This window comes from Triticum dicoccoides, chromosome 1B (genome assembly GCF_002162155.2).
Source record: "Triticum dicoccoides isolate Atlit2015 ecotype Zavitan chromosome 1B, WEW_v2.0, whole genome shotgun sequence".
Lineage (NCBI taxonomy): Eukaryota > Viridiplantae > Streptophyta > Magnoliopsida > Poales > Poaceae > Triticum > Triticum dicoccoides.
The window spans coordinates 425,238,360-425,254,536 of NC_041381.1; the positions used below are offsets into that span (position 1 = coordinate 425,238,360).

General features: G+C 51.4%; 1 protein-coding gene across 1 annotated transcript; it reads right to left on the bottom strand.

Annotated features, from left to right (window-relative positions):
- Positions 1 to 13,668: 13,668 nt before the first annotated feature.
- On the bottom strand, positions 13,669 to 15,348 carry LOC119338984 (expansin-B3-like). Its single transcript, XM_037611182.1, has 4 exons — positions 15,097 to 15,348; positions 14,894 to 15,003; positions 14,548 to 14,732; positions 13,669 to 14,276 (listed from the first exon to the last, which is right to left on the bottom strand). Exons 1-4 carry the CDS (start codon positions 15,269 to 15,271, stop codon positions 13,952 to 13,954), a joined length of 795 nt encoding a protein of 264 aa, XP_037467079.1. The 5' UTR covers positions 15,272 to 15,348; the 3' UTR covers positions 13,669 to 13,951.
- Between the last annotated feature and the right edge of the window lie 829 nt (positions 15,349 to 16,177).

Below are 16,177 nucleotides of genomic sequence, written 5' to 3' on the forward strand. Positions count from 1 at the left end.
TCTACTATTTTGCAATCTTTTACTTTCCGATCTATAGACCAAAAATACCAAAAATATTTACTTTACCGTTTATCTATCTCTATCAGATCTCACTTTCACAAGTAACCATGAAGGGATTGACAACCCCTTTATCGCGTTGGGTGCAAGTTTGTTAATTGTTTGTGCACGTATTCAGTGATTTGTGCATTGTCTCCTACTGGATTGATACCTTGGTTCTCAAACTAAGGGAAATACTTACTCTACTTTGTTGCATCACCCTTTCCTCTTCAAGGGAAAATCCAACGCGAGCTCAAGAGGTAGTAGCTAGACCCTCTTGCCTTTCCCTCTCATGGGAGAAAGGAAAGGAGGGCGCCACCCTCCCATGCCTTTCCCCGCACTCCAAATAAGGAAAGGGGGATGCGGCTTGGGAGGGACCCAAGTAGGATTCCTCCTACAAGGGCACCTCCTTTGGCTGCTCCTCCCTCCCTCCCACCTATATATATGTGGGAGGGGGGCGCTAGCATACAATAGAAAATTGCCTAGCCATGTGCGGCGTCCTCCTCTATCGCTTACACCCCCGGTCATATTTTCGTAGTGCTTATGCAAAGCCTTGTAGAGATAACTTCACTGTCACCGTTACCACATTGTTGTGTTGTCGCAACTCATCCACTACCTCGCCGTCTTGCTAGATCAAGAAGGCGATGGACGTCACCGAGCTGAACGTGTGCAGAATGCAGAGGTGCCGTGCGTTCGGTATTTGATCGGTTGAAGCGCGAAGAAGTTCGACTACATCAACTGTGTTATGAAACGCCTCCGCTTACGGTCTACGAGGGTACGTAGACACACTCTCCCCCTTGTTGCGATGCATCTGCTGGATAGATCATTGCGTGTGCGTAGAATTTTTTTGTTTTCCATGCAACGCTTCCCAACACTTGGCATGCCTAGGGCCGAAATATTGTTTTGGCGGGCATATTTTTCGCCCGCCACTGGTGCATGACAAACTAGTGGTGGGCCCTTCCTTATTGCCCATCACTGTTGTTTTCAACCCGCGATCAAATTTGGAATAGTTTATTGGTGGCAAATAGTAAGGTTTGCCTGCCGCTGGTGGGCCTGGAGTAGTGGCGGGCATTTATTTGTACCCACCACTGCTACTTTTCCAAAATAATAGTGGCGGGTTCCTAACCATGCTCATCACTAATTTGAACCCACCTATAAACCTATTCCTAGTGGTGAGAGGTCAACATGACCCAACATTACATCACACGTTACAGCGGAAGAAGGCACGGGTCCGAGTACACACAGGAAGCAAATATGCTTAAGAGGCAAGATAATATGCAGCGTCCACCCTGCCAATCTCAAGCTGCCAACCGAGATCCCATCCTAGTGATTGTCATCATATAGAACGTACCACGCTCTCACCTTAGAGAAACGCCTTACATGTACCTACATATGGGTTTGTTGTGGTATCTGTGATCCTTTTGGGACTCATCGAATACATTACCAATGGTGTCAAGACTAACAAAACTTTTGTCGGTGTACAAAATTATGGGCTCTTTTGTACCCCTTACTTGTGCACGGGCAGTCGTAGCCACACCTGCGATAGGGCCTGACAGGGCAGCAGAAGACAAAACACCAAACTATCAAGACAATGAACAAAGAGCAGAGGACAAGCTGGACTACCCCCGGCAACATCCTTGCAGGGACGGCTTGCGTAGCCCCGGCAAGCTCATTGCCATGGCGACTTGTGAAGCACCAGCAAGGCCATCACCCTTGAGGCCGAGAGTTCTGACACCATCGACAACGTCAAGGCCAAGACTTGGGAACGCATGCATAGTAGCATGCAGATCTTTGTGAAGATTGGTGGCATGCGGGTACACATGGGACCAAAAGACGAAGACCCCCGGCAAGATCCTTGCCGGGGACGACCACGAGGCCCCCAGCAAGCCTTGCCGGGGACGATTGCTGGGTCGTGGCCAGGCCCGTGCCCGACAAGGATTTTCCACCTCACCACCACTCCAGTGCGACGACCAGCATGCCAACTAAGCAGGCGCCTGCGTGGCGGCATGCAGATCTGCCAGGAGGCTCTACCACTGCGCCAACACAGCAGCTAGCTAGCCAGCATGGCACTGCATGCCTCGTCAGCCTGGATGTGTGTTAAGGCGAGGAGGGGCGGCGACGGACGGGACGGCTTCTATTTGCCATTCCCGATAAAGTAAGAGGGCACGTAGGCAGCGCATTAAATGTGTTTGTCCTATGGTACCAAGCGATAAGCACATACACTGTAGCTTGCTTTCCATCTCATATGTGCCATTGTGGCAACCCCTTTGACATATAAAAGGAGGCCCAAGGCATACATAAAGAGAATTCAGACTTTTGGACTGGGCATGCACCGCAGCAAGTTCAAGAGCTCAAGAACACATATACACACACAAGCAGGACTAGGGTTTGACGCACCAGTGCGGCCCGAACCTGGGTAGAATCCCCTCGCGCTTACCACTAGACCCGCTCTTCGTGCAGCCCCTCTCCCCGCCAACCGTAGAAGGGATTCATGTGATCCCATAGGTGTTCGTTTCCCCCGACATCTTTGGCGCGCCAGGTTGTGGGAGTCAGTTGTGAGAATCTGGTCTAGCGGTTAGAGCAGCAGCTTCTTCGTCTCTATGGCTCCGAAGAAGAAGACAACCGGAGTAGTTGGTTCGTCTGGAGCCACTCTACCCGTGCCAGCACGGACGGGCGGCATGGCAGACGCTGGTGGCGGAGGAGATGAAGATCATCCACGCCACCCCAATACGAGAAGCCAGGCGAGCGACGTCATCTGCAGCTACGACAATGACCCGCACAGCAACAAAAAGCTAAGGCATGCTAGAAACTTGACTAATTCCCTTTTTGTGAGGTTATCTCCCTCGAATGGTTTCGGTTTTTTGTATGGAAAACCTATATGCAAGGAACCCTGCCACTATTGGCAGCGCCCTCGTTTTGTTTCGAGTCCGCTCAACAGCTCAAGTGGATGCGCCAAGAATGGCAAGGTGGCCTGCCCAGCAGCAACACCCCCAAGTAGGCTGCTAAAGATCCGTCCTTCGAAGCACCCATGGCAAGGGTTAATGCGTCGACAAGCCTATCCAACTAAGCACAGGGTGTACTACATACAAAGAGAAATCATACAGGGAAATAACATGCATTTAGTTCGAAGCACATCAAAGTTGTATTACATCAGTGATTGTTGCAGTTCTAACTTAAGATAAAATTGTCTTGGGTGCGAACTCGCAGCGGCAACAAGAAATGAAGCAGCGAATCCCAGCACTGGCCCTCCAGCCTCTTGACTCTGCCGACGCAGATGATGATGGGCTCGATGTGCTCCTCGAGCGCCTGGAGGTCAGCACCCTCCGACAAGCTATCAAGCGCCTTGGCAAAGTCGGCGCTGGGGTTCCAGTACGCCACCTTCGTAAGCACCTTGGTCAAGGCACCCCGACAAAGCTTCTGGGACTCCTCGGCCAGATAAGTTGCCCTGTTGGAGTGGAGCAGCTTCAGGGCGTCGAGGACACGCTCGAAGAACAGGGTTAGCTTGGCGCTGTCGATCACGTTCACTTCATGGGAAAACCTTAAGTTTGGCATGCCCATGGCGGACAGCTATGTAGTGAGCCTCTCCGCAACATCCACAAGGCGGCTGGTCTAGAGCTTCGTGTTGGCCACAAGCTCGTTGTGGGTGACGGCGGCGTCCTACAGCAGCTGCCTCTTGTTCGCGAGATCCTTGACCAAGGTCTTTTCGCATGCCCTGGTCTCCGAGAGCTTCTTCTCCATAGTATCCTGCTTTAGCTTCAGATCGGCAACAGAGTTGTTGGCGTCAGTAAGTAGCTTGGTCTTCTCGGAGATGGTGACCTGCAGGTCTGACAAAGTGCGGACAGTCTTGTCCCTGTTATCCTTCAGCGTCATGATCTCCTTCTTAAGCTCCTCCAGATCCAGCTCCAGCTTCTCCACCTTGCCAGCCAGCTCAACCTTGGCGGCCTCTGCGGCCTCCGCTCCATTGACGACCTCCTTCAGTTTGCCGGCATGGTCCAGGGTCAAAGCATCAAGTGCTTCTTTGTGCTCATGATTCAGATCCTGGGTCCGCTCCACGACAAGCCTTTCGACTTCTTCGTCCTTGGCGTGAAGCTTGGCGGCGAGCGCTGCTTCGCGGGCAACCAAGTCCTCTTCTTGGGCGTCAAGCAAGATGCAGCATTGCATCTGGTTAGATTCATCCTTGGCGGCCTTCGCCTTCGCCACCTCCTGGGCCTTGTCGAAGTCAGCCTGCTTCAAGAGGAGCTCTTGTTGACGCTCGTCTAGCTGGACCTGGGGTCTCCCCGATCACAGCGTCGACATCCGCCTGGTCCATCAGGGGAGGATCTAGAAACCGAAAGGGATATCAAAGCAGGGCCAAAACCAAAAGTTCAAGACAAAGAAAAGGAAGAAAGTCATGGCAAAGATAGGAAGGGGCGGTGGCGAACAATTTACCTACAACGAGTGGAGTGGAAGTATCTCCCACCCTGGCAACATTCGTTGTCGGGACAGGGTCGCCAGCGCCTGTACCCACAACCTCCTCCTCCATGCGCATGAGCTCGTCGGTGGACGCCCTTGCCGGGGACACCCCTCTGGTTGGCATGGTTGACGGGGGCGGCGTGTCAGGGATGGCCCTTAGTGGCTCCTCCTCCTGCTGCTCTCCTCCTGCGAATCCGGCAAGATCAGCAATAAGGATACACACTCCAATGCTCGCCGGCGAGAAATAAGTAACAGACTTACGCTGGGGGCTGGAGTGAGGGTTGGTCTCCGGGCTGATGAAGATCATCCCCGGCGCACGTGGAGTGCTTGCCAAGGGCTCATCGCTCGTTGGGGCCCTGGCTCTCTTTGCCACCCTCTGAGCCAGCGTCTCCGTGTCCCTGCAAAGATGAAAACAAGTCAAGGTGAAATAATCCAGAGGAAGAATCAGAGAATGGATGGGGAGGGAAAGCGCTTACTCATCCTCCTCCTCTGCCCTCCTCTTCCTCCTCGGCCTAAAAGACCCAAGGTCGTACTCGGCCACCGGGATGGTGCCCGCAGGAGAAGGAGATGGGGTCCTTGGACGCTTGGCTGAAGAAGAAGCGACGGCGCGTTTGGTCGAGGAGGAAGCAGCGGTTGCAGCTTTCTTCACTGCCGCAGCTTTCTTCTTCGCCTCCGCGTCCACGCGCCTCGTCTGACACATGGGTTGCGCCTGATCCCCTTGCCGCTGCATGGCCTTGCCAGAACGGACGGGCTCGCCGGAGCTAGCCCGCCGCAGGACACACTTCTTCGGGGTTGAAGGCTCGTCCGCCTCCTTGGACCCTCCCTCATCCGCCTCCTCGGCCGTTTATTCGACAAGGGGAGCCCCGACATTGGTGCCGCTGGCCCCCCGGCAGACTCCGCCCAGTTGGTGAGCTTCTTCTCCTCCTCGGCCTCCTCGGCTCGTCCTCCACAGCACCAAGGCTGTCGGCCTCCTCGATGAGTGTCGCCTCCTCCTACATGGTGGCGATGTACTCCATCTCCTCCTCGGTAGTGGGGCGGATGAGCTACGGCTCTGTGCGGATGTATCCTTCCGACAGATTGTCGAAGAACTTCTGCACTATCTTTGCTTCTGTCTCGACCCAGGTCAGGTCGAGGCCGTGCACGTTAAACACCGTCATCATGGCGATGATGGTGGTCAGGCAAGAGTTATTGCTCAACGGGACCACCCCGCTAGCAACTGGAACGACTTGTCCACCTTGCCAGTCTTGGCGGCCTTGCCGGACTTCTCGGCCTCGCTGGTCTCATCAACCTTGAGCTGGAAGAGCCGCTAGCAGAGATGCGCGTGCTGAATCACAATGAAATTGTAATTTAGGCTAGGGCGAAGCCTCATGATGTCGGTCGCATTCTTGTAGTCCCAGGACGGCCTCCCCTTGTTGTGCAGAGGAGCGATATGGCGGTGGATGAAATCGGCCGCGATCATATCGAGCGTGAGCCCGGATGAAGTGAGGCGGTGGATCCTGTTGGTGGTGACCGTGAGCTTCCCATCGTCAGTGTCGAGCTTGCCCCAGTTGTCACCATGGACCGGCGGCTCCTGACGGACCTGGCTGAACTCCTGCTGGTCCTTCTCCTCGATCCAGCACCACCGGCCCCGCCATTCCTCCCACTTGTCCTTTGTGAAGCCCTCCGGGTACACGACCTTGCTCTCGGCCCTTGGGATCCAAGTGACGCAGCCAGTGATGGATCCTCCCATCTGGATGCGGGGGGATGAAGTCGTGGCGGAAGAGCGCCGTGTTGGGGTGCACCCCGGCGAAGCCCTCGCAGAGATGGGCGAAGAAAGCCATGCACGCCACGACATTCAGCGTGAAATCCAAGAGATGGAAGTCGTAGGTGTGCATGATGACATTGAAGAAATTGGAGAAAGGGGGGCAGAGCTCGCGGAAGAAGTAATCAACAAACAAAGGATATCTATCTAACCTGGTCTTGGCGAAGCGAGCGGGGATGATTTTCGTGGTAGGATGCCCCGGCGTCTCCCTCCCCCACAGGGGCTTGAATTTTTCCCTGAGGACGAGCGCGTCGACCGCCGGGACGAAGAGGCGAACTTCTTCCGCAGCTTCACCAACTCGCTCTCCGGCATCTTCTTCCCCGCGGCGGCCTTGGCCGCTACCTTGCCTTTGCTTGCTTTGGGTGCCATGGTGACTGAGAAGAGGCGGGGGATCGAGAGGCAATGGAGGCACGACAGCGGCAAGCGGAGGCGTGAGGCTCTGGTTTTCGCTCAAGGAAGAAGAGGGGAACGGTGGTTCCTAGATTGGGAAGGGCGCAGAGGGTAAATGAGCGGCTCCCCTGTAGATTCCTCTTTTATGGGGAAGGCGCGGGACACCCTTTTTACCATTTACTGCAAAATGACGCATGCATGCTGCGGTCATCCCACGCACGACCCCACGTCATGCCCTCAACACGGATCATGGGGAAGCACAACTGACGAGAAGATCATGGAAGTTAAGTCTCTGCCACGCATGCCCACGCACTGCTTTGGGCCTGGCCCAACTACGCCTTGTGCTTATGTGTGGCTCAAGCCCGGGGGCTCTTGTCGGTGTACAAAAGTATGGGCTCTTCTATACCCCTTACTTGTGCACCGGCAGTCGTAGCCACACCTGCGGCAGGGCCTGGCATGGCAGCAAAAGACAAAACACCAGACTATCAAGATAATGAACAAAGAGTAGAGGACAAGCTGGACTACCCCCGACAACATCCTTGCCGGGACGGCTTGCCTAGCCCCAGCAAGCTCCTTGCCGGGGCGACCTGTGAAGCACCAGCAAAGCCATCACCCTTGAGGCCGAGAGTTCTGACACCATCGAGAACGTCAAGGCCAAGACTAAGGAACACATGCATAGTAGCATGCAGATCTTTGTGAAGAATGGTGGCCTGCGGGTCCCCATGGTACCAGAAGACAAAGACCCCCGACAGGAACCTTGCCGGGGACGACCACGAGGCCCCCGGCAAGCCTTGTCGGGGACGATTGCTGGGCCGTGGCTAGGCCCATGCTCGACAAGGATTTGCCACCTCACAACCACTCCAGTGCGACGACCAGTGTGCCAACTAAGCAGGCGCCTACATGGCGGCATGCAGATCTTCGTGGAGGCTCTACCACCGCACCAACATAGCAGCTAGCTAGCCAGCATGGCACTGCATTCCTCGTTATCCTGGACGTGTGTCAAGGCGAGGAGGGGCGGCGACGGACGGGATGGCTTCTATTTGTCATTCCTGATAAAGTAAGAGGGCACGTAGGCAGCGCATTAAATGCGTTTGTCCTACGGTGCCAAGCGATAAGCTCATACACTATAGCTTGCTTTCCACCTCCTGTGTGCCACTGTGGCAACCCCTTTGACATATAAAAGGAGGCCCGAGGCGTACAGAGAGAGGATTCAGACTTTGGACTGGGCATGCACCGCAGCTAGTTCAAGAGCTCAAGAATGCATATATACACACAAGTAGGACTAGGGTTTTACGCACCAGTGCGGCCCGAACCTGGGTAAAATCCCCTCGCGCTGATCGCTAGACTCGCTCTTCGTGCAACTCCTCTCCCCGCCAACCGTAGAAGGGATTCCTGTGATCCCATAGGTGTTCGTTTCCCCCGACAACTTATGGGTTGGATATGGATATAGTGGTGAGGTTGCAGCAAGCAGCTAAGCAATGTAACCCATCTAGTTCCACGAATACTAGAACAAGATAAGATAAAATCATATGCATAAAGAGGGTCGCAAACTAGTTGATCAAGAAGTGATGTTGAACACTTACCTATGAGTCATTCATAACCCCATTGTGTCCTCTTCTTTCTTGCATACCCAAAAGAAGAGGCAATCACGGTTACACACATGTTGGTCAAGTTCTAGTTATTAGTTCAATGTTGTTTACCACTAGTATTATAAATTTCCAGGTCGCCTATAACCATTGGCATGGCTTTATGAAAGATTTCACCCTACAAGGGTGCTCCAACTATCCATTATAGATTTCGCATGCATACCCATTCATCCAAGTTCAGGGTCGTTAAAGCTTGGAATCCGTTGAGGAGTTCTGAGTAACAAGTTCCTCTAGCTAATGTCAAACTAATCCAGAAAGGCCTCCCAGTGGGTCAAAAACTGGATCAGAGTCGCACGTATCTCGTGACCCGATCCCAGCCGGATGGGCAAGGGATACGATAGCCAAACCCCAAGTTTCCCTGGTGGTGGCACCGCAGACTGGCATTGCGGACCAATGCTCCTCGGACGCTAGCCCAAGTTGTTTATTAAGATAACTCGGGTTCATGACTCCCTATTCTAGTTTTATATTGGTAAATTTTAGTACCAATGTTGGGCCTTCTAGAAGAGTTCAATGCTAGATAAAGGGATTCAATGGATGCCCCATAACCCCCACACACCAAAGGATGCACTTGTCATGGAACAAAATAACCAGATTGTCGGTGCTTAAGGTTGGCTGAAGTGGAACAAAACAGTGGGGCAAAAAGCCTAAGCCTACCACCCTTACCCACACTTGAACAGGTTCAAGAATTAAGCATGATAATAATGATAACCCAAGCTATCCATGTTGTCACAGGGAAAGTACGGTACACCTACAACTAGCAACGTTATAAGAGTGGCTGAGAAAGCGATAACATAGCCAATCTAAGGTTTGCTTGGTGGTGGAGGTTAAAGATTGTATCATGGCAATATGGAGGCTGGAAACATGTGTTAGGTAGTGAGACCAAACGATAGCATCAAGACATCTAGCAAGTAAGGCTAGTAATGGTATCCATGGTAATGATCATCCTTGCCTGTTATCCCGCTTTAAAGAAGATCAAATACATGAAGCGTCGTCGAATGAATCCTCGCACTTCATATCGTTGCCAGAAAGAAGCAAATGATACGATGAACAAACATGGCATGGCATAAAGCACAAACATGAACAAACATGGAATGGCATAAGCAAGACAAGCAATTACTACATATTAGGTGAAGCTCGATATGCAACGAGTCGCATATCGACGAAACTCCACGTTTGCATATTAGGTTCAATTTCGTTTATGTACTCATCAAGACTAAATGTTGTTTATCATGGCAAAGAGTGAAATATAAGTAAATTGTCCTATCTAGGCAATTTAAATGAAGGTGGAAACAATAAATAGCACCTCCGAAAAGCCTCATATGCAATTAAAGGATTTACTATTGTTTTGCCATAAACACAATTTTATACTTGTTAAACAGGAACTGGTCCAGTTACGTTTATAAATTGTTTAATTTTGACCAACTAGCATGTTATTCGGGCAACTTAAATTCAAATAGCATGTTCAATGTTTTTGACGTAGATGAGAGGCAAATAACTAGAATCTACACGAAAAACTAAGCAAGATTCACAAATAACATGTTTAAATCCGACTTATGGGTATTTAGTTATTAGATATTTTAAAAAGGATGGCATTTTCTATAATTTTCAATATGCAGAAATTATTTAATCTTGAGGTGCCGAAACTACTGCTACACAGGTCAGCGCTGATATTAAACTACGCACGTAGGCGTTGGATACTGACCTACGCCTAATGGGTTGGCACAACTTATCGGGCGAGCGTCAAATAGATTAAAGCGCGCAGGGCACATCATCGAGGCGGTCGCACATGTGCTGCTCACCTTCTAGGTCGAGGCTCGGTTGATGGTGAAGCGGCTGGGCTTGGAGGTTAGAGTGCTCGACTCGGACCACGGGGATGGACGCGCTGGGACAAAAATATGAGCATTGTTCGTCATATGCAAATTCAGTGATGTTGTGAATGGAGAAGTAGCAACAACTTGTGTAACTTTGGTAATGCAAATATGAGCTCAACACTAAAGAAATGCAAATATGAATGATACTGAAAGGAGAGTAGAACAATAAATTATTGCCTAATATATAGAAATAATTTCCAGTTAGAAGTCAATGTGGTTCCTTTTATCCAAATTTAGCAATACTATGTTTGTAAAGTGGTCAATATTCCTAATTTGTCCTAAAGTAGAATTATGTCGTACTCATCAAAATCATCAGATATATTCAGTCAAATGCATTGCTTCAAGATTAGTACAGAATAGGAAAAAATCAGTCCATGGCTTGTTGAAGAACCCAAACCAGGTAAGAGGGGTGTATACCGTGCGTGACCGGACGTCCTCTGGTAGGGTGATATTGAACAACTGCGAACTCTAAGACACATCCAGATGAAGATTAATTAGTATCGTTTATCTGGTTCTCCATATGAGAAAACCCCAATTGGTCTTGGTTGACAACTACTCCCTCCGTCCCATAATGTAAGACGTTTTTTGATTTTATTAGAGTCAAAAAACGTCTTACATTATGGGACGGAGGAAGTAGCTAGCAAACATCGGCGGCGCGCGGCCGCCGGCAGGCGAAGGAGGTCGGCGGCGAAGCACCGTGTTTCATGAGCCTTCATGCTACGGGGATAGCCGGCGTGGCGAGAGTCGTCAAGCTCATGAATTTTTGCAAAATAGCGAATGAGGCTAGGTGCAGTGTGAATGATAAACAAAGGGGTTTTATACGAGTGGGGAATAAAGGAAGTGGTGTTGCCACAAGTCTAAGCCCTATGTTCCTAGTCACACACAGATCCTCATAAGTTGTGTGTGGAATGCTTATAATCATCACACACAATTGTCTTTCATGAAACCGTTGGTTCTATTATGCACACAGTTCATTTCATGAAACTACGGGTGATAACTAATCAATTCACAAACGACTCTTCTTTTCGACCCGCTTGTACTGTCATGCATATAGTTTCCTTTTCTTGGTCGTGTGCGATGCTTTTTAATCGCACATGTTTATTTTCTAGACAAATGATTTTATATCCATATTGTCCACAATTTGGACATCGCCCGCACCACTATCGCACCATGTGTCCCCCGCCAAATGTGACACATCCGTTATCATCCTAGAAACTAGGGTGCCAGCCGACACCACTATGGGCCTAATTAGACGGAGATCTTTGTAGTTGTCTACCAACCGCCATAGCACGCGGCTGCGAACGCACTACCACCCACCTCGAAAGCCATCAACAACACCCTTTTAACCAAGGGAAGATGGCCGCGAGCCATCGGATATGAGAGACACGAGCTGCAGAGGGCCTGAGTTGAACTGGCTGGTGCGTGCACCACTACCATCCATCGCCATGAAGCACCAGTCGTCGCCACAGCAAGGGAGGTAAAGCCTAGGAGCCCCGCCGGCAAACGTGTTTTGCCCCACGACGGCGGGCGAGAGGGGAGGGTTGTCGCCGAGGAAGATTTGGTCGCTGCTCAAGTCGCCTTGCTGGAGAGGGACGTGCGAGGCGACCTAAAAAGAAAAGGGATAGCTGCAATGAAATTAAATTGTTTTCAATAGGGATATGATGAAAATGGTTATTCACTTCCTTTTCTTCTAATCACGTTCACGGATCTGCAGTTGATGTATATCTTCCCCCACCACGGAAAATGCACGTTGACGAGTGGCGCAAGTAAGAGCGCACGTGAAATTGCCCCAATTTTCTTCGGCGATCCGTGGGTGCATTTTCCTTGATCATTGTCCTCCTACAATTCGAGTCTAGAACTTGGTTGTTCACACATCCCATCCACCGGCTAAATCAAGACACCTGCATAGAAAGAATTGTCCAGAAACTGGCCGCAGTTTTGCTTCGCGTCAGAACGAATACCGAAAGCACACGGAATTTGACTGACAACAGTAACTATAACTAATTAACGACATCCGGAAGGAATTCCGCCCGCCCGCAGGACCGGCGCCGGCGCGGCGCATGCTCACGCGCGCGCCGTAGCGAGCCGCGGCGAGCGGCCCGTTCCCCGGCCGCACGGCTTCGCGTAGCACATTAGCATAGCACCCGTCGGGGCACACGATCGAGACCGAGATCGAGTACGTGGTGGGAGATGGATCGCTCGCCGGGTCGCTGAGAGCTCAGTCTGAGACGGAGCCGGCAAGGAGGCAACGGTGGGTGCGCGCCGGCGGGCCCCGGAAATCTGGTGCAAGAGCTGGGCTGGTGACTTCCGGCCTGCGTGCCGCGAGCGGTTCGATCGTACGTGGTCGCTCCTTCCACCGGCAGTTGCCTTCGGCGGCCGTGGCCCGCACCTCACATGCAGAGGCGGGTAGGCGACGCAGCCGTCGGCATCCCACTCCTCGCCCCGCACATGCGCCTGAGCAGTCCGTTACTTTGTCCCTTTCCGCTGTTAACTGTTCGGAGAAACGATCGATGCGGGTCAGGTGGAAGGTCTCGTCCTCCTTTTTCATGTTCTTCAGCTTGTCTGGAGAAAGAGAGAGGACATCAACGATAAGGTTTTTCAGTTTTTTCTTTTGCGGAAAGGATCAAATTTATTATAAAATATCACCGGAAATACAAAGCATCTCAAACATAATAAAAATTACGTCAAAATTCGCAGATCATCTAACGACCATCATCGCCACCCGAATGAGCCGCCGACACACCGCGCTATCGTCGCTCTTCTATCGGAACCGACTTGACCTTGTCGATAACAGCCGAAAAGTCTTACATTTTTATGAAATGGAAAGTCTTACATTTGGAGTAGTTTAAGTGGACAACATGACCAAAGACTAGCTCGGCGATTTGGAGAGGTTAGCGCCAGTATTTACGGCGACGATCCAGCGGTCTCTACTAGCATGCATGCTAGTTAAACAACTTTCTTAGGAAAGGGAAGGCCAGCTTAGATAGAGTGAACTTTTAGGCGGCGATGTTGCCGGCTCTCGTCTCGTGTAAAAGTTACTCCGAATCATTCACTATCATTAGGTAGCTAAGCCTGACGGTTATAGAACGAACGAATTGGTTAGTGGTTACCATACGGAAAGAAAAGGAGCTTTTTAAAGTGAAAGACATGTGCCGGGAGATTGGCACCCTTTGCGTTGGATAGACGCACTAGCTAGTCGGTGGTAACTGATATGACGCAGACATACTCGACTGCGTGCTTTGCTTGGTCGTTGCAAAAATTATGACGTACCGACCTTTCCAAGGTTCGTCGAATCTACCGGAACAGAGTAGAATTTCCACTGGCCGTGGCCGTACGTTGGTTAGAAAGTCAGGACCAAATTCCCGGCGTTCATTAATCTTTGGCGCGCATAATCAAGTTTGATAAGTACTAGGGCAATACGAACTGATGAGTACTGGCAGTACTGATGAGAGACTGAGGGAGGGACAACAGATAAGCAGGAGTACGCACAAACAGTAATAACTTATGGTCTGCTTACACACTGGTACAGTGACGGTGGGCGCGGGAGTGCACATGCAAAAGTGCCCCTCCTCCATATCCCACCGACGTATTCAAGACACACATGCACGACGACGCCTACATGACACCCGATGACCCAACCTTAATTAATCAAAAACCTCCTCAGTAGTACCCATGCAAAACGATCCATGGTAGTACAAATACCAAATCAAGCCAATGCATGCATGATTCCAAATGATGAGTTCAGTTCAGCAGCTTCAGCTGTACTGGACGATGGAACGGTAGAAGGTGCTGGGCGCCCAGTTGGCCGGGATGACCTTGTCGGCCACCAGCGTCTTGCCGGACTCGTTGGTGATGCGCATGGAGAAGGGCGCCTGGAGGCGGTGGCCGGAGTCCAGCCGCCAGATAGACCCCCATGACTCGCGCATCGGCGTCCACGTCCCGGAGTTGGCCTCCATGAGGTCCACCTGCACCACGTCGCCGTCGCCGTCCTCGTACTCCACCAGCACCGCGAAGTACACCGGGTTCGACCCCTGCTCCACGTGGAACGTCACCTTGAGACCGGGGAACTCGCACGGCACTCTGCATCAATCATCAGCAGAAGCAATCAGCAACCCATGTGCCATTGTTACTTAGTCTGTAACCGAGCCGGGACGACGGCAAATAAGTGTGAGGCGACGGTACTCAAAATAGAGTATTATTCGCTGCGAATCTATTTGGGTCCCAGTTAAACCGGTCGTTGTCGTGAAAGTTTTGTTGGGCAAAAGCACTAGTTATATAGAGTATGACACTGTTCATCGTTCAGGTAGGGCCAGATAGGATTCGTGCAACGATATGATGAAATGCCACCGACCTCTTGAACTGGATGTCGATGATGCCCGAGTGGCGGAGCTTCTCGCTGAGGCCGGGCTTGGCCATGGCGCCGAAGGCGGTGCCACTCAGGTCGAAGTGGTACTTGGCAACCGGGTAGTAGTTCATGTCGGTGATGACCACCGTCTCCGGGTTGCCGGAGCAGGACTGGTCGTTGGTGCATCGTATCTGAAAAGGCAATAGTAAACGATCAGAAGTCAAGATTAACACTGTTTCACCAGCTCCATTTCCACCACAGCAGGGGCAAAGCACCAACAATATGGCGATCGTCGTTTTTTTAAGAAATAATAACCCTCGTCATGAAAAAATCAACGAGCTAGTCTAGCTACCTGGTAGCAGGAGCCGCATCCCTTGCCGTCCTTGAAGATGGGCTCGTTGCCGCACGATGTCATGGAGGAGAAGGGGTACTGGTTGGTGTTTTTGAACCCGCACGCACCACCTGAATGCACATCGATTACTGCATGTTATTACACAAACGATCAATTAAGCCAAGGCCGCGGCGCCATGCATGCACCGGCGCATACGGACGTACCGTCGTCGTCGGGGCCGGCACCGGTGGGCGCGCCGTACCAGGTGGCCCTGGCGTCCTCCCAGTTGGGGTCGGCGGTGAAGGCGGAATCGTTGAAGTTCCCGGCGCCGGCGGCGTAGGTGACGAGGAGGGAGGACAGTGCAACGAGTGCAACGGCCTTGGACGAAAGAGGAGCCATGTTAAAGTACCGCTGCTTCTTCGAGCTTGTGGGGGTAGTGTACCAGCGCACTGACCGGGTCGGGCTGGAGGGCTGAGCTATGCTTTGATGTTCTGGGAGTAACTATATTGCCGGGGTATTTATAGGCAGGCGCAGTGCAGGGCGACGCGATCGCCATCCACGGTTGTTGCACCCGACGACGTGCTTTGTGTAGAGGTCACATGGCACGGGAGATCCTGCGAGAAATCACGGCTCGGCATCGGCAGTTACACATTGCATGTTTCTGTCCACACTGCGTAGTGCGTACCTGCCCTTGAGCAAAAATGCTACACCCACGTAACCTCTTAGATATGATGTTACTTAACTTTCCTTTCTATAAACTACTCACCTTCCCCTTGAATTTTACGGGTGGGCCCGAGCCGTTTTTACTTTTAACCAAATCAGACCGCATAAGCTCATACATAAGTTTCATAAGACTTTTTTACGTAGATGTAGCAAAGCTCGCCCTTAGACATCGTCTGCATTTTTCTGTTCACGGACAGTGTGGACATGCGGACGCGGTCATGTAATTTTTTGCATTGAGGACGGTCGTGGACATGCGGACGCCGTCAGCTTGCATCCCTACCTGCCCTGCTCTCGCTGATGCTATGAGCTGTGTTCCATTTCTGCTAGAAAGAGATACGCACAGTACTACTCTGGAAAATCGTATTCTCTTTCAGGAACGTACAGCTAAGTGCTGCCTTTGGCGATGATGCCGCGTTAGGAAGGAGAGATTCGGGCGGGAACAGCAAGTTTGCAATACAATTAAAGCGTGGACGTTGGCCTGACTGACTCTTGTTGGGATCAATCATCGGAACCAACCTGTTTAACAGGCGTGTCTCTGCAACCACCGAATCACGTAGGACGAAGTTGCGTAGAGGTACCTAA

Bases quoted from the DNA above. Each gene is read 5' to 3' on its own strand.
- LOC119338984 (XM_037611182.1), bottom strand. From the start codon at position 15,271: ATGGCTCCTCTTTCGTCCAAGGCCGTTGCACTCGTTGCACTGTCCTCC. The intron at 15,004-15,096 runs GTACGTCCGTAT...ATGTGCATTCAG, and splicing joins TGCCGGCCCCGACGACGACG to GTGGTGCGTGCGGGTTCAAA. The intron at 14,277-14,547 runs GTCGGTGGCATT...TGATTGATGCAG, and splicing joins ATCGACATCCAGTTCAAGAG to AGTGCCGTGCGAGTTCCCCG.